The sequence below is a fragment of the Phodopus roborovskii genome, unplaced genomic scaffold (genome assembly GCF_943737965.1).
Source record: "Phodopus roborovskii unplaced genomic scaffold, PHOROB, whole genome shotgun sequence".
NCBI lineage: Eukaryota > Metazoa > Chordata > Mammalia > Rodentia > Cricetidae > Phodopus > Phodopus roborovskii.
Genome location: NW_026126469.1, coordinates 13,087,329 through 13,110,106, shown reverse-complemented (window position 1 = coordinate 13,110,106; position 22,778 = coordinate 13,087,329). Strand labels below are relative to the sequence as shown.

Here is a 22,778-nt window from a genome sequence, read left to right as displayed (position 1 = left end):
GTTCAGTCCCACCTCAACCTCAGCGTGGGTCACTTTCATCCATTTATTTCTGCTTGTGCATATGGGTTGCTGATGCAGCTGCTAAACCCAAGCAGCCGTAAAGATTGATGTTGCCGTAAATGCAAGAATCTGATCACAGCTGCTCTCTAGATCCACTATACTCAGCAACCCTAGTCCAGGCCCTCCATCATTTCCATCAGCCATTTTGTTTCTAAACTGTCACCACTCTCCACAAGCCATCAAGTGCCACCAGATTAGTTTTGACTACACCTTACCCCCTCCATATTACATTCCTCAATCTCCCAAAGGGTCCCTTTCATTCTCAGTAGGGGAAATACACGCTGTTTGAAGAAGCTTGCTTTCTCCTGTCCCTATTTTGCCTGTGACGTACCCCATGGTTCATGTGCAGTTGATTGTTTCTCTGTCTATAGATGCATATACGTTGTGTCATACTACATGTCTCCAGTTCTTTATACCAGAACTTTTGTTGTTAACACACTTTCCATGTATTTTAAGTTTTTCCCTTTCTTGTTGCTCATTCTCAACACTGATTAAGCATGTGTGAGTTCCCTCTGTGCCAAATCTCTCTTAATGTAACTGTAACTATAAGTGATTACAGAACAGAGCTTGGGACAAGACAGTGAATCTTTTAAGTGCTTTTCAGTGGACCAGGGAGTGCTTTCATTAGTTTATGTTATACTTATTAATATTCTAAAGTTATTTTATCATAACAGTTTGGTGCACGTGCAGATAAACTAGCTCTTTGTAAACTTACGGATTCCTCCCCCCCTCTCCCCCCCTATATGTTGTTCAGCAAAATCAGTTCATCAGCTTAGAGTGGAAAAGATAAGGCTGTCTTGCCATCTCTGAGTGCCCTCTGCTGGCAACATTGAAGAATAGCACAAAAACTTACCTTAAAGCCCAAAACATTGTCTATCCCCAAAGGTAGGCCTGGTAGTACACCAGGCCTGTAATCTTAACATTTAGCAGGTACAAACAGGAAAATCAGGAGTATAGAATAGTTTATAGCGTTATGGCTACAACTCTTGATTGTGGAAGCTTGCCTAACATCTTTGTATACTGGGAGACCTAATCCTCAAGAGGTAATCTTCCAGTTAGGACCCACGTCAAATCCTTCAATCCATGTGTATGAAGTGCATGACATTTTCAGGACTAGAACTCTACTTTGAAGTCCCGGGAGGAAGGCAAGGACAATGGCTATAGCCTATATTGTCTGGGGAGTCTCTTGGACTCTGATGACCAACAGCTTGAAGAGAGGGTTCCCATGCCCAGCACTGGAGCTTTTACTCAATGGTCACTCATTCTCATTATTCTTACAGTGGAATTCAGGGTTTGATTATGGCTTTGGAATGACTGAAGCAGAGCGGTGGGTAATTGTCTGCTTGATAATGCAGCCTGTTCAAATAGCTTTGACTTGAAGGGAAGTGTGTTTGCCCATTCTGTCAAAAAGTTCCTAGTGAGATAAAGTTTTTACCTTCACAGTTTGTGTCTCTGCTTCTCTAGCAAACACACACACACACACACACACACACACACACACAAACACACACACCACATTTTGGTTAATTTATATGAAACTTTAAAAAAATGAGTTTCATTATTTCTGTAGTGTTTGTTTCAAGTGGTTCTTATAAAGAATCAGTGGATGGACTTTAGCATCCAGATAGTCTTGTCTCTTTCAAAAGGAACATTGAGCCCAAAACTTTTTTAATAGATCCTCAAACTGAGTTTGGATCTATTATTTAAACTCTGGCTCTCCCTTTGACCCCCTTTTCTGTGTTCCTTCCAGACTGATGACATCTTACTGTCATATTTCCCCCAGTGCTTGTTTGCTGGGCAAAAGAATTCTCTAGATAGCCATTGCTGACCCAAGCCCTCACTCTCCTCTTATGTACGTTCCACAAAAGACTGAAAATAGTTCGAACATCCTGAAACAGGAAGGGACGTGATGGGAAATCCTGGGCTCTGTTATTGTCTTCTGCAAACAAGTCACTGTCAACACATTGAGTGGCTCAGTGGTCACATCTTCCTGGAGTGTGTATAACTCTGGGTAGGCTGACTTTCAGTGACCCTAACTGCAGTGCTTTGGGCATTTGAGGAGGGTTTGTCCTTCACCCTGCAGATTTCCTTAGCATAGCGAACTGGCTTGCTAGAAATCTTTGTGTTTTGCTGTCCCTTTGTGCCTACCTGAAAGCTGTAAATATGATTCATAGATGTTGTGCCTAAAAGTGTGCTCTCTTACTAGAAGTTGGGAAACAGATTCTTGGTTATTTTATATTCTCTCTTGTCCTCTCTGCTAGTTATAATTACACAAAATTATAGCACAATAGTACTTTTGATTCTTCCAGGATACAGAAGAAACCTCTTCCAACTGAGAATCTGTACTTAGATAAGCAGCATAAAGATACCTGTGCAAGCTTGTCGGTTATGAAAAAATCTAGATCCCAGTATAGGATCTTCTGATATTGATCTCTGATTTCACAAACTCCTTAGATGTTTAAGGAGAAAGCTCCAGAAATATTATTACCTTGGAGTAATTTAATACCATTATTCATCATTTATGGTCACCTTCATATATTTGAATTTTCAATCCAAAAGTGTCACAGTTTAAAAAGTTAGCACTCACCTGTTATTGACAACAAACACAGACTTTTGAATTATAGTTATAACATTTCTGTCCTTAATTCAAGAATTTTCTGTTGCCCGAAACACACATATACACATTTGTGTCAGTATGCATTTTGCATTGAGGTTTTATCTGAAAAGTGTATTTCCCTTTCACTTAAAAAATATCAGGATTTTTAAAAATTGTATTTCTTTCTTATTTATTTTATGTTACATATGCAGCTCCTACACCCAAGATACCAAACTCCAGGGTAAGAAAAGGCTGTAAAACATTAATTTATGCCCCCTTTGACACCACATGCTCTAGTGACCAAAGGTGAACCAGCAACACAAAGGCTATATGAACAGAGCCCCAAGCGCCTCCACCCTACTCAAAGCTTGGAAAGGGGTAATCAATCCACCCTTTGACTCCTGTCATCCACTCCATTCTTGTCCAGTTCTACACCTGAACATACGGCATCTGGCTTTCACGGGACCCACTTCACATGGGATCTGGCAGGATGTGCTCCTCACTGTCTCCCCACTTTCCAGAAATGGACAGAAGAGTTCAAGTCACCGTGGACACTTCAGATTCCCATACCATAACCACCCACCAAGGCCCAGATACCAGCACCGCCATGCTGCACACTTCATGAGAGCATAGAAAAGCCAGGCTCGTTTTCAATTAAACTACAAGAGAAAATCTGCAGAATCAGATGTACAGATCCTTGGTGGTTGAAATATGATCACTGTCTCCTATTCACCACTCTCTTCATATCCATTACTATCTGTACTCATCTGCAAACATTTTGTTATTTCTGAACTACAACTTTGAACTTTTTTAGATATTTTAATTTTTATTTTATGAATTAGTGTTATCCCTGACTGCACAAAGTGCACCATGTGCAATGCCCCCAGTGACCAGAAGGGGGCATCAGATCCCAGGAAGTGAAGTCACACATGGTTATGAGCCACCACATGGGTATTCACACCAGTCCTCTGGAAGACCAACTGAGCCGCTGAGTAGTACTTCCATTCCATGGAATGCAACTACTGTCCTTAGGTTATGGTCTAATCTTAAGATCACGATTGAACCCAAAACATTAACACTCAGCTCTTAATAGCATCAACTATCAAAAGTGTTCATGTTTCTCAATTATCAGATTTTTCTTTTCAGTTGCCTTGTAACTAAAAGACCGCAAACTAACATCCCTGTCCTTTCTCCAATTTTCTTTTTCAAGTATATGTAGTTTGGAGGTACTTTTGTTATCTATTTATTTATTTATTTATTTAAGTTTTCTGGATTCTCGAGAATGTAAATTTATCTTGACATTTAAATATTTTTCAAGGACTAGAAAGAGATGTCTCAATGGATAACGTACATGCGGAACAAGCATGAGCATGTATGTTCAGGCCCCAGAATCCAGGTGGAAATCTAGGTGGTAGCATACCTATAATCCCAGTGCTGAGGAGGGAGAGGCAGAGTTTGACTGAGGACTGCCAGTCCAGCGTAAATAATGAACTCTAGGTTCACTGAAAGACTGTTTCAAAGCACAAGGTGAAGAGATGGATGACAACCTCCACAAAATGCACAATCCCCACCTCCACCAGCCCCCCCCCACACACACACAACACAAATGCTCTCCAGAGCCTTTATTCGATATACACAAGGGCACACATCTTGACACCTAAGGATTGTTTCTAATAATGTGGCATCCATGTGCAGAAATAGAATGTCTAGTTCACCTTCATTTTATGCGAACATATTTCTGAAAATTACCATAGTCTAGTATCGTCTTCATTTAGGAGTTAATTAAAATACTCCTATCAAGGGTGCTTAACCCTTGGTACACATTCATTATTCTGAGGTACAAATCTTATTTTTCTTAAATGAGAATAATTATTCAATTATTTACAAGTTTTCAAAACAATGAGTTGACCTACCACCATGCTGTAGTGGATTAGTAAATATTATTGACATACTTGTGTGTGGGAGGGAGGCTTGAAGTGTGTGTGTGTGCACATGCCATGGTGAGTATGTGGATGAAAGGGACAAGCTCAGATGTTGTTCTGGTCTTGCACTTGTCCAGACAGAAACCTTCCCCCTTTTCTTTATTATTGAAAAATTTGTTTTCATACAATGTATTACGATCATCTTCCCGTTTACCCAATTCCTCCAAGATCCTCACTAACCTATCCAAATTTGTTATTCTCTTTAAAAGCCAAAAAAAAAAAAAAAAAAAAAAAAAAAAAAAAAAAAAACGAAAAAAGAAATAAAAACAGCCCAGACATGTAGGTAGTACTGTTTTTCCGCCCGCCGGGGAGTGAGGCAGGCGTCTGGTCTCCCCGGTCTCTCCATCTTGGCTCCTCCTTACTACCTCCTCTTTCCTTCTTGTCTCCTAGTCCCTCCTAGCTTCCTTTCCTATTGGCCAACAGTGCTTTATTCATTAACCAGTATGAGAAACATATACAGAATGACATCTCCCATTACCCACACACACCGATACACAAAATATCACCACAAAACAAAAACCAAAATATAGAAATAAAAGGCAAATATGATAAAAAAAAAAAACCAGTAATTTACAAACTAAGTAAAATGAGACAAGAAATCTCCCAAAACACCAGGGAATTAGTTTTGTGTTGGCCATGGAGCCTGCCCTGGGGTGTGGTTAATATACCCAGTGAGAATCCAGTGGAGAAAACTAACTTTTCCTCTGCCAGTGGATAGCAACTGCATATAGCTTCTTGGTGAGGTGTGGGAGCCCATGCCCACATTCCGTTCTCAGTACTGTGACTTCATCTATGCATCAGGTCTGTTGTGTATGAAGACACTGTCTCCTATTGTAGAAAAATAAGGATTGGGAAAACAAGGCTGAATAGATGTTTATTCAGGAAGAAATAACTTACAACAGAGACAGATGAATGCCATCAGGTTCCAGACCCAAGGATGCCTCCAGATGTTCTCTGTCTCCATCCAGGAAGCAAGAGAGAGCTCCAGGATTCCCAACCCCAGACCTAGTTCTTCCATGTCATGTTGGTCCCTATCCCCACCCTGATAGATGTGGTCAATGCAACAGGTGCGGGTGTGGTGGATATCTCACTACAATTCCCCTTTTAGTCTAAAGAAAAGATTTAGGCTTGATACAAAATTATATACCAAGACAGTGAATATCAAGTATGCTTTAAGAAAAGGAAAATCAAGAACAAACTTAAGACCTGCATATCTAGTCCTAGGGTGGAGGCATAACAGAGATTATAATGGAGTTGTCCTAGGCTGGAAAGTTTAAGTCTAATACCTAATATTTCTATCTAGGGAGAGAGAATAATAATGGTGATAGTCTAATTAATCTTCAACCTCATTAAAGACCGAGGAGATAACAATACTAGAGTAGGCAGGAAGTGCAGATGGGCAGCTTCCAAACGGTTCAGCGAGGACAGAAACAGCAGGCACTGATGTCACTCTTTCTGGAGTCCATCCTCTCCTCGGCTAATGGCCTCTTGAGCAAAGAACTGCCCCCACCTCGACCACTGACTTGGATATGCTGTCCTATGGTGTTTGCATGAGACAAACAGAAGACTGCTGAACCTTACCAAGTCAGAGTAAGACAGCCTTTCTACCTCCCTGCTTCTATAGTGGTCTGTCAGATAGTCTAGGCCTTAGCCAAAACTGGTTGCACCAACATTGCTGTGAGACTTTGGGTGACTGTCCAGGTAGTGAGATATTTCTTTCATTTCTAGTATTTATATACTATCCTTCTATGGTCCTTGATGGAGTTGAGGACAGATAGTTGTGGTTACAGTTTTCCTTAGTTGGGATTAAAGATAAGTTACATATAAGACTTTATACTCACAAAGATAAGATAGATGATGGAATATTTTCTTTAAACCTTGCTAAATGTTAATGTACTAAATATTAATAACTATAGTTCTTATTTGATAACTGTTTTGTTATATATTTTACTATGTTAAAGTTAAAACCTTTATATTCTAGACAGAGGAGAAGATGGGAGATGTCATTCTGTAAATATGTTTTTTTCTTATTGTTAACAAATGAAGCATTGTTGGCAAATATGAAGGCAAGATAGGCAGGACTAGGAGACAAGGAGGATTCTGGGAGATGTAGGAGGAGATTCAAGATGTAGGGACTTGAGAGGAAGAGGTCTGAACCCTTTCTCTGGTAAGACCACGTGGAAACACCTACATGATGGGTTAATATTTAAGACAGAGCTAGCCAATAAGAAATGCTAGTAACAGGTCAACAGCTTTATATATCTAATCCAGTGTCTCTGTTATTTGGGGCTGACCCAGCTCTGGGACAAGGCTGGCGGTAAAATTGCTCCTAACAGTCTCCGTGTAGTCATCCATCACATCTGACTCTAACCATCTTTCCACCCCCTCTTCCACATACATCCTGAGCCTTAGAGGGGTTTGATAAAGACATCCCATTTGAGAATAAGTGCCCCAGTCTCCCAATCTTTGGACATTTTCCAGTTGTGGGTCTGTGTTAGTTCCTATTTACTGCAAGAAGCAATGTCTCTGGGGAAGCTTGAGTGACAACGATGTAGGAGTATAGTAGAATATCATTGTATTGCTACATTTCTTTGGCAGAATAATAGTATTTGGTTTTCCCGAGCCCATGGCCTATCTAGTCTCAGGTTCTTGACCACTTTAACAGTGTCAGGAAAGGGTTCATATTGACTCATGGAGTGAAACTTAAAACTCAATCATAAAGTAACTGGTTTCTATCATAATATTTGTGCATCAATTGCACCAGTGTATCTCCCAGGGAGGTCAATGTTATAGGTTGTAGGGTTAGTAAGTGAATTACCTTTCTTCTCTGATCCATGCAAAGTGTTTTTAGTACCATGAATGCTGGTCAGTAGGTATAACACTTCCAGTTCTGCACCATCTATACTTCTCCATGTTTGATGAAACAGAAACCTTAAGTGTGAGACAGGCATTTGCCACTATTGCCTACACCAAGCTGGTTTGTCTGAAAGCTTCTAGCTATTCCAGTTTTCACCTCCTATTTTCAGGTAGGAGATATTAGGATCATAAACACTTGAACTACTGCTTTCTACTTCCACATTCTTGGCATCTAAACTGAAGTTCTCAGGTTTGCAAATCAAGTGTGATAACTACCGAGCTATCTTTCCAGACATGCTCCCTGCTTGTTTTTGAGAAGTGTAATAATTTTTACATTCTTCTCATACTTTTAAAACCCTTCCCAACATCACTGACTAAAACGTCTGAAACTGTAAACTAAAGCAAATAACTTTCCTTCTAAGATGTTCAGTCAGGTGTTTAGTCATACCGACTAATATAATTACTTCACACACATTTCTAGTCATTGGCAAAAGCAACTAGTAGCAAAAGGATTGTAGCACAGCACTTATAACTGCCAACTTACCTGGATTCAAATCCTGTTTCATGCAATCATCATTTGATTGGCATGTGTGTTGGTTAGCTTTTTGGCAACCTGAGATAAATTAAAGCCATCTGGATAGAGGGGACCTCAATTGAAGAATTGCCTCCATCACATTACCTGTGATTAAGAATATGGGACGTTTTCTTGGTTAATAACTGATGTAGGAGGGACCAACTGTCTAAGAACAGTTGATACCCCTAGGCGGATGAATGAATGTATAAGAAAGCAAACTAAACATACCACAATTAGCAGTCTAGTAAGCAGTATTCCTCCATGGTCATTGAATTTAGTCCTGATTCTTGCAGTTTGCCCTGGTTTCCCTTTATGATGCTATAAACTATATTGAGAAATAAAATATATATTTCCTCCCCTGAAAAAAACCCAAAAATCTGTGTGTGTAGGTTTGTTACCTTTTTGTAGTAAGTATTATTTAAAATTACAATATGACCATGAATGGTAGTTATTTCTACTGAGTCAGTGTTTCCTGGCATTATTAGTGAAGTGACAATGTCAAATATGTTTTAAATATTCTGAGTATATGAGAAAGAATTGGTGGGGGTAATAAACACACAGAAGTAGGAAGAGAAACTAGGGGACTATAAATTCATAGGTATATAGAAACAGGTAGAGAAATGGGGGATACAGTTAAATAAATAGGTACATAAATATTGGCAAAGAAACTTGAGCAAAAAAAATCACAGTTACACAGACATAGGAAGAAAAATATACATAGATACAAATAAATTTGAAAAGTGATACATAACATATAAGTAAATAGAGACAGAGAAACAGAGGGGTGAAATATACATAGGTACATATATATAGGCAGAAAAATAAGTGAGGCAATAAAACATAGTTACAAAGATACCAGTAGAGAAATTTAGGGCTAATTGATACATAAATATGGAGAATTGAAACCATTTACTGTATATGATGTTTACTATCTATTTATAAAATGGTGCTTCATAATTATTTAGAATACCTAATTCAGACAGAATTTTCAAAATAAAGAATATCCTATTATAGCTTCTATACCTCCTAAATACAATTTAACCTCTTAAGTTAACCTAAAATTTTCATTAGCCACTTTTCTTCCTACAATTATATGAAAATAGCACCAGCCTTATATTAATCTTTAATAGATAATCCTCTCAGCTCCATGTAATTTCCCAGTATATCCTACAGATCATTCTGCAGTTAAGATATTCATCAACCATCAATCAAGAAATGTCCCAGTCAGTGGCATGCCTACAGGATTATCTGATGGGGGACACTTCCTCAACGAGGTCCCTCTTCTTATCTGAGTGTGACTTGTGTGTCAAGTAGACAAAAAGTTAACCAGTACAACTTTCTGGTATATTTACTAGAGAAGAAACTGAACTTCAGTGTTTGCTCCAGGGGTATTTAACAGTAAATTCGGTTGTAAAGTAAAATAGCATTTTACTTCTAAAACAGACTTATTTCTGCACAATTCTTTTACACCACGGTTATTGGAACAGTAAGAACAATCCTTATAAAAATAAAATATTAAATTCCAGTTAATAATTCTATTTTCTCAAAATTCACTTAGGTGTCTATCAAAAAATTTACTCATACTAGTGTAGTCATGAGGGTTACTACGTGAACTACAAACTACCTTTTTTTGCCACCCGACAAAATATATCAATTCTGTCAACAAACAACACAGGCAAAATTGAGGTATTTTTATGATTTACATTTTTGACTATGTGTCGGAAACTTCAGTGTACAGTGTAACCATACCATGTTATAATATGAGTTCAAGCAAAGAACAAGGAAGTGGTAAAATTTTACTAGTACTTAAAAAAGATCTAATGGATCTTCCATCTAAAAGTAAAGGAAAATAAAATGAAATAAACTGCTATGAGTCTTTCAGACTTCAAGCATAATGATGAAAACAGGAGGCCATCATTGAAATAATAGATGAAATAAACTGCTATGGCTTCCTCAGACTTTGGGTGTAATATGGAAAACATGAGACCATCATTGACATAATAAACAGGTGACTTTATTAAGAGAAGACAAGATAGGTATTTACCCCAAACCTTCCACAAAAACAGAGCGCACAAACTTACTCATACAATACTTTGGTTTAAAAAGTATTTATAACACCAATGCTAAACCTGATGTTCAGGTGTAAAATACAAACCACAAAAACACAAGCTTGCATAGATGAACTGATGTACATGTACAAGTGGCATTGAAGGAAGGCGTGGACACTGGACAGTGCCTTATGATGTTAACAAATGGCATCAGCTTCCCTACACACATGAAAGTAACCAGCACCATATTTCTCATTTTACTCAACAAAGTTATGGGCAGGAGTAACTGAGGCTGTACAAAGATGGTTTGGAATAGACTATTCCCCACAGCCTAATTCAGATGGCTGCATACATGACCACCAAACCTCCACCAGTCACCTTAAGGCATTCACACAGTGTCCCTCACAGTTTTACTCAATATCTACATAGGCATGTGGTTTGAGGTGGTCTCTTTCTTCAGACAAGAGATAATAGTCTATTGTGGTTTTGTTCAGCTCCATGATATACGTACTTCACAGCCATTATCCTCCCCTCCCACATTGACTATAAGTTGAACAGCACTTGGGATTCCAGCTCATCTGTTGTATAAGCGTATCTAGTTCACCATTCCTAAAGGGCTCTTGTCAAATGAAGTGTGTAGTGGCTGCAGAGCTTAGCTAAAGAGATTCGCTCTCTAAATTATAAGACAAATGGCAGTATCATCTCAAATTTCCTGAGAAACTTGATTTATGGAACAAACCTGTACTTTCAAATTCAGCACCTTTCAAATGTTTTGCAGCAATTGATTGTTCTTAGGAGATGGCCAGCATTAGAGACTTTTCTTTCAGAATGTCACTTCCCCATTTTACTTTCCAATATTTACATGATTTCATGAAATTAATATCTAGTTACTCATTAAAATTTACATGAAACATATAGCTGTCATGGAGAAAGTACATTTGCCTTTCAGATTACAGCAAGGGCTAAAGCCATAGGCTGTAGGAATTTAGAGAAAATTTCTCAGAAGTGGAAAGTTTCTAATACTCAAAGTTCTTACCAAATTATTAGCTGGAATCAATTTCAGCAACTACAGTTCAAATTTAGTATAGTAAAATACACTCAAAGTATATAATTCATCATTGTATAGTCTCGCAATGCCTACTCTTTACTGTTTGCAGTCCTTGTTGGTTTGTTACTCAAATCCTTCTTCATATTTGAACATCATCAATAAAGACCAGGACAACAAAGTTACATAATTAATTCTGTCCTGATCTAAATTCTGAAATCAGCATACCATGAATAGCAACTTAAAAAGAGAAAAACCACTTTCCGTTTTGCTTAACATGAACAAAGGCATATTAACTCTATGATGAACATGTTAGCAGAAGTGCTTGGATTTATAAGGGAAAGAGAATGGCTTTCAGTGGCAAAGACTTATGTGATTGCTTGCATGATTGTGCTTGTCTGTGACATCAAACACGGGCTCTAAAAGCGGTCCTATCTTCTCTACTATAGCCAAATGTTTTTTGCTTAATTCTTTTAAAAGTAAGAAACTATAAGTCTTCATATCAACATGTCAAATAAGTATCTCCATTTTGTTTGCTTTTTTCCCCTATTTTTGTTAATGGTAAATAAACATTCTAATGCATAAACATAATTGTTAAAATTCTTAAAAAATAATCTTACTGTTGTTACAGAACCCTAGAATCCTTAGAATGAATATCTTTTGCACAATCATCACAAAAAGGAACAGGAAGCTCAATGGTTCAGACAGTGATAACTGTATGTGAATATTCCAGGCAAAGAATTCTCCACTAGTAGAGCTTCTGGCCATGCCTCTGCTCCTCAAGGAACTGAGAAATACATCTGTTAATATTACAAGTCAACCCACATTTAGTGAGAGAAGTTCAAAACTCCAGATGCTGCCGATGCTGATGATGCTTATGCTGATGCTGCTGATGATGTTGGAGGTGCTTCTATGAACTATATGCAAATGGAGAGCTCACAGGAATTCATATACACCAAACACAAGGGCCTCAGTTGGAGTTAAAGTAATTTAAGGCAAAACTGATCTTCACAGACATTGCTGACATAAAGTGCAGGGCTCATCAGAAAAGTAACTCTATCATTAACGATTTCCTAGGTTATTCTTGCTTTCTTGGTGCCTCTACAAGTAAATTTGAGTGTTTCCGATGAGTTACATAGCAGAAGCAACCAAAGCCTCTGAATCTTCCCTTTAATTGTCTTACAAATCATCATGATAAACCCCAACCAAACAAAACAACTTCCACTGGGTATCTGGAGAACACTGCTCCATGCAGTATTAACAGGACTCCAGACAGTAGGGTTCTCTCAGCTTACATTGCCCTACCACAGGGTAGAAAGAACTAAGCATCCTGTCACCATTCAGATACACAGCTATGGCTCTAAAGCACAGATACCAACAGAAGGGAGAGAGATGGGGTCACTTCTCTGCTGTGAGCAGTATATCACACACACACACACACACACACACACACACCACACACTATATATATATATATATATTTTAAAAAAATCTTTTTTTTTTTTTTCCTGAAAGATCAGGTTTTGATTTTCTCAGAGGTTGTTCTAAAAAGCCTGCTACAAGAGCATGACACCGTACAGGCAGTGAAATCAAGACAAGCAATATTTCCTTTCAATGTCAATGCCCCACCTGCCAAACACTCTCCTCCCCAAATAGAAGCCATTTATTCCAAGCTCTATTCTGTCTTTCCTCTGAGTTATTTCTTCATGGGCCTCATCCCTTCATTAGGCTGATGGCCTCAGCCAATCTGAATCAGAAGTTATCTTTTAAAAGTATCAAATAATAGATCTTCATATTTTCCAAAGTGAGTTTTATATAAAGGCAATACTCATGAAAAATCAAGGCTGTAAAATGTTAACCACTTATGTGGTAAACAGAATGAATGCACCATATTATAATAGGCTTTTTTTTTTCAGTTTGGCACAAACAGATTTAGAGAAGTTATGACAGTATTGAAGAGTCCAACGCAACACAAGTTACATATTTTAGAACATGGTTATCTAGATCCTCGTGACCAAGACCACTGTGAAAAGGTTTCTTCTGGTGCACATTTATGCACATATTTCTACCTAATTCAGTTAATTCTCAAAGACCAGAAAACTATAGTTTGGTTGTTGCTGTTTTGGTTTTTAGTTTATTACTATACTGCCATTTGTCCTAAAATCACTTGACCCATAACATTTCAGTGACATGCAAAGTCACTTCCAAAACTTCTTAATACTCTTTGAGAATAAAAGAAGAAATTATTTATTCTCCCAACAAGCAATTATGACTAAGAGTAGCTTGAACCAATAGCTTAAACACTGGAATCAATTTTCTTTCATGTCAGCATATTTAATCTGACTTTTAACTACCCCTCTTTTCTAAGTGAAAGTTTAAAACACTTTAGGAAAGGAAAGGAGAGAGCATTATGTCAGGTGGCCTTGCGATGAGGCTCCTTAACACACTGTGCTCATTCAGTAATTCTGGTGTCATAAGGGCAGGGCCTGCAGAGAAATTCAGAAACAAAACAATTCTCAAGGGCAGAAGAATTAGTCTACAAGTTGACAGCAAAGCATAATACAGTAAGGATCTAATAATTAAACTGCACGTACTTCAACAGCTGGAGGAACACAATGAATGCTTTCATTTTTCTATAAAAATGACAAATTAATGAGCAAAACCCACAGTGAAGAGTAGCAGCCCATTAAGAGCTGCTAGTTGCTCCTATCATTTCAAAGACACATTATTTGAGTGATAGCATAAATTTGAGAACATTAAGAATAATTAAGAACATTTTCCTATCTTCTTAGTTATAAGTAATAATTACTGATACTCTTAAAAAACTGTTCACTTTACAAAAAATAAACAAAATATTTTAAAACTCTACTTTAAAAAAAAATTAAAAAGTAACACATTTTCCAATACTGATGTTGAGCTGACTATCACCTGGGCAGCTCTGCCTTTGGCCATCCACCAAAACAAGTAAGACTCCAACATTCTGGTTAAGTGGCTTGGCATTTTTTAAACTGAAACATGTTCATTTTACAGTAATAAATATGATAAAATGAAGTCCATGAAAAGCAAAAGAAATGGATTTTTAAAGTAAAGTGATCATTTCATGAGATAGAAAAATAAACATTTATAAAACAAAAATATGGCAAAAGATATTGCCTGTTCTGCCTAATTATCAAATAAAAGTGTAACTATACTTTTCCTTTAAGGTTACCATTACAAAATTCCTTTAAATACATGAAGTAAAAATCACAGGGCAGATAAAGAAAGATACAGCATTAGCATAAACCAACAAGACTAAGCTTTGATATGGAAACCATTGTGCAAACTCTGACTTAAGGCTAGGTTTTCCATTTGTCTGAAAGATCTTCCTATTTGTATTCCATGGCCGGCGCTCAGGCCTCCAATTCCCCTCTCCTCCACTCTTCCCAAGTGTCTGCTTGCTCGGTTTGTTTCTTCCAAGATTACTATTTGCCCACAGCTTCACTCTTAGCTGCTTTTTTTCACTCACATTTCTATCATATGCAATTTATGAAACCAAAGATGCAAAATTAGAGATCAAAATCTGTTGGGAACAGCTCCACAGAATCCTCCCATAAGTTAAAAAGCCTAGAAAGACAAGGCAATGGAAGGCAGGCATTCCCTACATTATTTCTCTCAACAACCTATTTTCTTCTTTCCTAAATAAACAGCATATTGAAGTGACAAAAAAAAAAAAAAAAAAAAAAGAGAAAGAAAGAAAGAAAGAAAGAAAGAAAGAAAGAAAGAAAGAAAGAAAATCCATACAATGAAAAGAACAGAAAGTCCAGGTGGGAGAATGTCAACCAGATATAGAAATAGCTTGGCTGCCATTTATATTAATTAAGTGGTATGGGCAAATAAACACTTCTATAAATTAGTAGCCAGACAAAGACTCCAGTTTTGAAGAGGAGTTTAAAGGTCTTTTGGAAAAGAATACAATGGCCATCAACATAGAAGCAGAACTGTATACCTGGATAATAATTCACTTCATCAAATTCAACTTTGTGTTGAATTAGTATAATCATTGCAGGTTCATAAAACATCACTGAGTGGTTGCCAACAAAAACTCCTACATCCTAGGAGCAAAACACTTGATGTACACAGCAATAAGATTGATTGCATCAGCTCTTAAGAAAATCGTTCCATTTCCTTTGGCTCCACATTAAATTAGAAAATCAAAGCTTTGCAAGGCTATTTTTTTTCTTTAATTTTCAATTGATTCTTCAAGAACCTGAGTGAAAGTATCAGACAATTAAGGTTTTTACAAATAAATATTAGCATGTGATGTACTGCCCAAGGACTACTGAGGAAATAGCATCACGATGCTACAGTATGACTCTCAGAGCAACTTTCCTAACAGGTTAGTTACGTGACTATCCAGAGCATCTACTGATCCATGTGTCCAGAGTAACAAAATTCACTGCTCTGGGAATTCCCTCTATATTTTGTTGTTGTGATTTTACTTTCTTTTTTTTTTTTCTTTTTCTTCTTTTTTTTTTTTTTTTTTTTTTTTTTTTTTTTTTTTTGAAGAGGATAAAGACCAAACACTATATCCTTCAAAATATCAAATGAATAAACAACAAAGCAGCTATTTCATATACTTAACTATACTTTCTTGAGTCAAAAATGTTAAGACTTACTTGATAATGTATCTCTGTACACTTCTAATTGCTAAATAAAACCTAGTCCCTAGATGCCAATACCTACCAAGTATCATTTCACCCAGTTAATTACATCCCAGGAAATCTATTCAGAAGCTGTATTTCCCTATACTGCCCAAGTGACCAGAACAACCAAAACATTTGAAGTGAACTGAAATTTTTTATAGGAAAACACTTGAGAGTAACTCCCAGGAATGGCACATAGAAGGAGAACAGCCAACGTGGAATGCATTTTGTATCATTCAGTTAATATGTGCTACAGCAAGTCCATTTTCAAGGCAGGTACTACATTTCTGTTGTTGTTTTGTTTTACTGCTTATTATAGAAACCTGGGGAAAGAAGAAAAAGGAAAAACAATTAAAATACAGGTAATGCGCATTGCAGTCAGGAAAGAATATAAAACTGTCTTTGTAGTTTTAACCTCGTCATGGATTTTTCATTTTTTGATGTTGCAAAAGTGCAGTCAAGTCCTGAGAGTGAAAGTGCACACTCCCATGTGAAGGCCCACACTGCAAAGCTTTCTAACTGTATTTTTCCATTGAAATGTGTGACCGCAGCACCTGGCTAATTTTGCTGTGTAATGGTTTTTCATTTGCAAGTTTTTTATAATAAAGTTTTAATAAATTTTAAAAAAATAAAGTTTTTGAAATTCATTATCTCCCTACCCAAGATTTATCTTCATTTCTAAGCACTCCAAGTGGTTCCTCTTTGCTTCTTTTCTTTTTAAAGCCTGTCTTATAAAATAGCAATGTACAGAATCAATTTGTCATTTTAATAGTTTGCAGCAAATATATGTCAAGAACAGAAAGACATACCCTACCCTAAATGATATACATTCAGCTTGAGAAAAAAACAAACCCACAAGCAACTCATAGCTACATCAGAGATGTTGAAAATATCATTAAAGGAAAAAGAATGATAAAAATATCACCTAAGAAGTCTTCAAATAAGTTCCATCCAATATTAAGACCTAATGCTTGAAACTTGTTCTACAATCATCTTTCATTTACTCTCGCCACCTCCCAAGGTCTCAGTATGTAGTTCATATTTGCCAGGCATCCCAATCTTTCTGCCTCTGCTTCTGGAGTGCTGGGACTACAGGAATATAGCACCATATGCAGCCTTCTTTCATAACTGACAGTTCTGGACTAGTTATTTTACTAGCAATGTTTTGAGTAGTCTGACAAATGTGTTTGTCTGTCTTTGTGCATACGCATACACTGGAAAAACAAATGCATCCAACTATGCTTCCACTGTGAAATTATGAATCTACTATTTCTTTCCCCATTTTCTCTACTGCACCTTTCATTTGTGAGCAGCTATGCAGTGTCTATGTGTACACATTGTAAATCTAATTCCTACTGTCAGGGATGGCTGTATGTCAAGCTTGAATCAAAACTGTCTTAGTTTTCGAAACTGTTCTTTGAAACATATGCATAAACTATCCTTTCTCACTTCTAATAGATATGACTACAGATGGCAGTTGAGGAACCCCTATTCTGACAAGGTCCAAATATCTGAAACTGAAGAACACACAGTATTGGAAACCTTCAGCCTTCATATTTCAGTTGTTAAAACTGAGCAGATAAAGCACTCCAGCAAATCTAATTGGAGGTTGCAATTCCCTCCAATATGTGACAAAAAAAACAATAACTTCTACATAGAGGACAAGGTAAAAATGCAGAAAACATGGCATTTCATTTAAAGTGATTTATTTTTGGCTTTCCAGTGTTTTAATGTCTTCTGAGGAGGATGGTCTATTTCCCACTCCCACTTCCTACTCCAGGATCTCAGCTTTATCAAACAGACACTCCTACCTTTATGTGAGGACTCCGACTTTGAGAAGTGACGAGTGGCACTGTGCTGGTTTGTAAAATAGGTGTGGTCCAGATCCTCAGGGTCCATCACTGTAGGTGGTGGTGGTCTGCAAAGAGTCAGAATTTTTCTATGTGATGTTTACTACAATTCCATCTCTCACTGAGCAACATGGCAAAGCTTTTCTGTAGAATGGGAGCGCCACTGTGTTTCAGAATTCCCAGTTTAGTTTCTGGGCAGCTGCGTGTTCTTGAATAAATCATTTTTATCTTACTGTTCTTGAGGCCTGGCACTCACTAAGCATATTTCCCAGTGTGTGAGGCATTGTGCCATAAAAGCAAATGGGAATGAGGTATGGCCTGCCATTAATATACTTCCTTTTGCCAGATTTTACCAAGGAAAGAAAGAAGAAAATAAATCAATAAAGCTAAGGAAAGAAGAAAATACAGAGCCAGAAAGGGTAGAGGATACTAAGAATGGAAGAACATTGATGAACAACAGGGGTCTTTAGTCATCAGATGGCAAAGTCGACCTTAAAACAAATGGTACTTTCTGTGCAACCCATTTACAAAGAGTTCTGCCAAAGAGAAACAAAATGTTCAAAAGGGAAAATTTTAAATTCTAAACATTTATTAACTTAATTATTTAATATAGAAATTTGTGAATACTTGCTATTTATGAAAATGAAAAGTTAGTTTAATTTTCCAAAGGTATAGTCAAAATTTTGCATTAAATTTTGAACCAGACTTACACACCTTATTACAGGATCTTTTGTATAATCATGAGGTGTAAGTAGGCTGAGGTTTGAAAAGTTGTAATCAGTTTACTATAAAATTGATTGTAATCAATCTATAAGTTACAGCAATTACATTTGAATTTCTCCACTTATCCCTAGCAGAAATCGCTTTCAAAAGAAATGATGACTTGTATGTACAGGGAGAATTCCACATATCTCAATGTGGAACCTACAACATAAATCTGCATGGTATACACTGCTAGATGAGAGGAGTGGCCAATCCAACTGCATACTTGTTAAGCATAGTCAATACTGCTATTAACAGAGTCAGACTCCAGAAACAGTGCTCTGGCTAATGCAGAGCTCCACATATGTTTATCATCAGGAACAGTAGTGCCTGCACATATGACATGTGTGTCTGCATATTTGGAAATGGAAGCAGTAAATCAAATATATACTCTGAGCAGCCCCAAATCAATCAGAACAGTGAAGTATGAGAATCAAGGGCCAGCTAAAATTATCTGTTTTTCCTTGTATCACAAAATTCAAATGTCACTTGAAAATACACTTTTAATTTTATGTTTTTATAATTTTGTCCCTTATATACATAAAAACACTTTAAGCACAGTGAGCATGGAAAAACTTTCATTCAGAATCATTGGCCTACAAATATTGACTGTGTTGTCTGTTTGTTTTCTCAATGTTGACTAATATTCCCAACACCTTAGAAAGTGACATAAGACATGTTAGGAAGAACTGAGGCAGATCAAGTGACCTCAGGACTTAGCTTTACAAGGTCGCTGAAGATGAGAATCAAGACCAAGAAAAGTGTGTATCATTTATCACTGTAGCAGAGATGTCTCCTTAGTTTTTCACAAATCTCACCAAGTTTCCCCAAACCTAAAGACTAAAATACAGGACATCCATGCAGAGACAAGCAATTCACTCTAAGATACTCTTGGTTCTCTCTCTATGTTGCTGTGTTCCTTTTTTTCCCCCCATATATTATGTATTTTATTTTTAGTTGAAATAATTATATCACTTCCACTTCCCATTTATTCCTCCAGCCTGACAAGCCATTCCCCATTCTCAAGTTGATAATCACTTTTTATTTGCTTATATTTGTCACTTATGAATGTAACACATGTATGCAGATATGCACAAATACACACATGTATAAAATACAGCCTGCTGAATCCATTTATGTTGTTTCTGTGTATATGGTTTTAAGCTGACTACTCTGTATTGGACAACCAACTGGGAGAGACTAATTCTTCTCCCAGCAGCCAATAGTTATCTGTGGTTTTTTTGTTTAGAGATAGAAGCCAGAAAAAACATCCCCCTTCCATGTTAATATATCTATTGATACTATTTTTCAGATCTTGTTCATGTAGCCATTTTTAGAAGTGGCCAGTTTACAACAGACTTCCTTAGACTTACTGTTTCCTACATAATTATTATGTTGCAATGGAAAGGATTGCTTCAAAGTTACTGATATTTATGGTTAAGGATGGGAAAACTCTTACTAATAGTTTATTCTGTAGTTCTTGTGTAGAAATTACTCATGAAATTATATTTTTAAATATTAAGATTGCTAATTACTAAGATTTAATTACTAAGATTGCTAAATGTTCTTCATCCACTTTGCCTGCACCCTAGTAGGATAAGTGGCTCCTAGCCTTCTCTCACCCAGTGATTTCACCCATGTCACTTAACTAAGTCATCACAGTGGTCTGAGCTTCTTCACTGATATTCATATGAATATACTGATAAAAGCAGCAACTGGCATTTTCAGTATAAAACCTCAGAGCTGAAGCTTTGCTTTGTTTTTCTTTCCTTAAGCAAACTTTCTTCCCAAGTGATTTAGAATACAACCTCCTCCTGGCTCAGCCTCACTGGGCTGTAAATATGCACAGCAAACCCTCTGAAGTGTATGAAGTGTGCACAAGCACAGCCTCTGGTTCTGAAGTGTACACAAGCACACCCTCCTCTGAAGTTTCTGACTTGGAATTAATCCATACCAATGACTGATCCTTAATTCCACAAGAAAGAGAAAAAAACTTTGAATAACAAAAGAAGTTGGAACATTGACAGTAAAAGTTGTTGTTTGTTTTGTTGTTTGCTGATGCCATTGATAAGTTAAAAATTTCACAGAATGACCATGGAAACCCATGCTATCCTGTCCTTCATACTAACTCTGTCTATGCAAATAGTTACCCAACCTTTCCACTATGATTAAATGTGAAAGAGGAAACAGATACTATGCAAAATGCACACACTCACAAATTTGTTAAGCCTGTGAGGTTTTATACTATGAAATAATGTTTCATAAAGTCCTTCTTCATTTGTATTCTCATATACACAATATTTTAGCAAATAATATTTAGAACAAGTGTTCCTATCAGTACAAAAAAACATGTAAGGATCTATGTCTGTGCCATTCCATAGTAACTCTTAACAGCCATTAAAATATCATTTGATTGTTCACTTTCAATATGCCAAGGATTCTTCAGAGGGCCTATTTATATTCTGTGAGCTTGTTTTCCATTTTAACAAACCTTTAAAAACAGCCATTGCAGAGCGCTGTTTTACCTGCTGTCAAAGATGCTAGTGTTCAAAAGAGGCAAAGGACTTAGAAGGCTGAACAAAACCACCCCTAAAAATGATTTGTACTCATGTTACTAAGTCAAAACCAGCCATTTACCTCCCGAGAACAAACTCTCTTCCTTTGCTTGGATATTGTAGTATGTACAGAACTACAAAAGTACACATTCTATAAATGCTCAGCAAAAGCTGAAGGCCAACAGATTTTACATAGATTATGTTACTATTGTCCTCAGAGCAATATATACCCAGTATCATTTTCTGAAAGGTATTTATCTTTTGAAACCACATAAGCTTAAATGCACATTTTAAAAATAACTTTTATTTGTATGTATGTTGTATGTACATGTGTCAAACTTGTGTTGGTGCACATATGTGTGCTGAGACATATGCACATGTGTGCTTGACAAAAATCTGATAATAATGCCTGATGTCTCTCTCAACAACTTTCTACTTTTTTTTATAGAGGGAGTCTCCCACTGAAACCAGAGCCTGCAGCAACAGCTAGTCTAGCTAACCAGCTTGCACTGAGGATGCCATCTCTGCCTCCCAAGTGCAAGAGTTACCAAGCATGACAATTTTGCATGAATTTTGGGAATCAGAACTCTAGTTCATGATTACAAGGGAAGCCATCTTCAAAGCCCAGTAATTTTAATAACTATTAAGTCAGGATTAAAAGTCAAGGTTTTATTAATTCAGAGTTTTTGAAATATTAGTAGTGTACTTTTTTGTTGTTGTTGTTGTTCTTTCCTTGAGTCCTGGTTTCTTGTATACTGGCTTGAATACAGAATAAGCTGTATAGACAACAGTGACCTTGGCTTTCTGATCTTCTGCCTCCATTTCTCTACTGCTAGGATCAACACACAAGTACCACTACATCCAGTTTATGCAGGGTTCTATCATGCTAGGCAACCCTTCTCCAGACCAGGCTATATCCCCAGCCCCCATCTGTTCATCTAAACTAATTTTAATGTGTACATAAAAATAGAATAGTTAAAAGGTAACATAATTCAATAAAAAAGTATGTTGTCTAACATTCAAAACTGATTAAACATACCCATCCTCTTTTATTATTGCTTTTATTACACTATTTATTGTATTTTATTCTTTGTGACTATGGGTGTTTTTTGCTTGCATGCACATCTGTGAAACACATGTGTGCAGTGTCCTTGGAAGCCAAGAGTGTTGGGTGCATGGGACTGTAGTTACTCATGGTTGTGTGCTGCCGTGTGGATACTAGGGATCAGACCTAGCTCCTCCGAGCCGCCAGTTCTTTTTACCCCTGAGCAATTTCTCCAGCACCATCATTTCTTTTTTTAAGGGTGTATTTATTTTTAGCTTTGTGTATGAGTGTTTGCCAACATGTATTATGTGTATCACTTGCATACTCTGTGTCCATGGAGATCAGAACAGATCAGGCTCCCAGAACCTGAAATTATGATGGTAGTGGACTATCACATGGGTGGCAGGGAACTGAGGCTGGGTCCTCTGTGGGTCATCTCCCCAGCCCCTAGACATTCTTTATATTGAAAGTTTTCACTATACTTTTATCTAGGGACTTGAAATACACATATCACAACTGTTATTTATAATTCTGCTCTTGCTAAACCAAAGCTTCTTGTTCCTATTTAACTACAGATTAATCTCTCCATGAATCAAACTTCCCCTACTCTTCTCCCGTTTCCTCCATGCCATCCTTCCATATTTAATGTTTCTCCTCATATTTTAGTCAAACTTTCTGAAAAGGCAATATAAACTAATAAAGAAAAAAGAACTTGCTGCTCCA

At 37.0% G+C, this 22,778-nt stretch overlaps 1 protein-coding gene and 1 non-coding gene across 3 annotated transcripts in view; both read right to left on the bottom strand.

Moving 5' to 3' along the window:
- Positions 1-2,851: 2,851 nt before the first annotated feature.
- Positions 2,852-2,984, bottom strand: LOC127227293 (small nucleolar RNA SNORA13). Its single transcript, XR_007834978.1, has one exon. It is a non-coding gene; the product is annotated as a small nucleolar RNA SNORA13 (small nucleolar RNA).
- Positions 2,985-15,069: 12,085 nt separating this feature from the next.
- The window catches only part of Ccdc50 (coiled-coil domain containing 50), a 67,462-nt gene continuing 59,753 nt past the window's right edge, over positions 15,070-22,778 (bottom strand). For both annotated transcript variants that reach the window (XM_051191251.1, XM_051191252.1), the window contains 2 exons: positions 17,655-17,761; positions 15,070-16,166 (listed from right to left, as the gene is read on the bottom strand). In XM_051191251.1, coding sequence (XP_051047208.1) covers positions 16,147-16,166; positions 17,655-17,761 — 127 coding nt within the window. In that variant the 3' untranslated portion in view covers positions 15,070-16,146. The remainder of the gene's footprint in view (positions 16,167-17,654; positions 17,762-22,778) is intronic.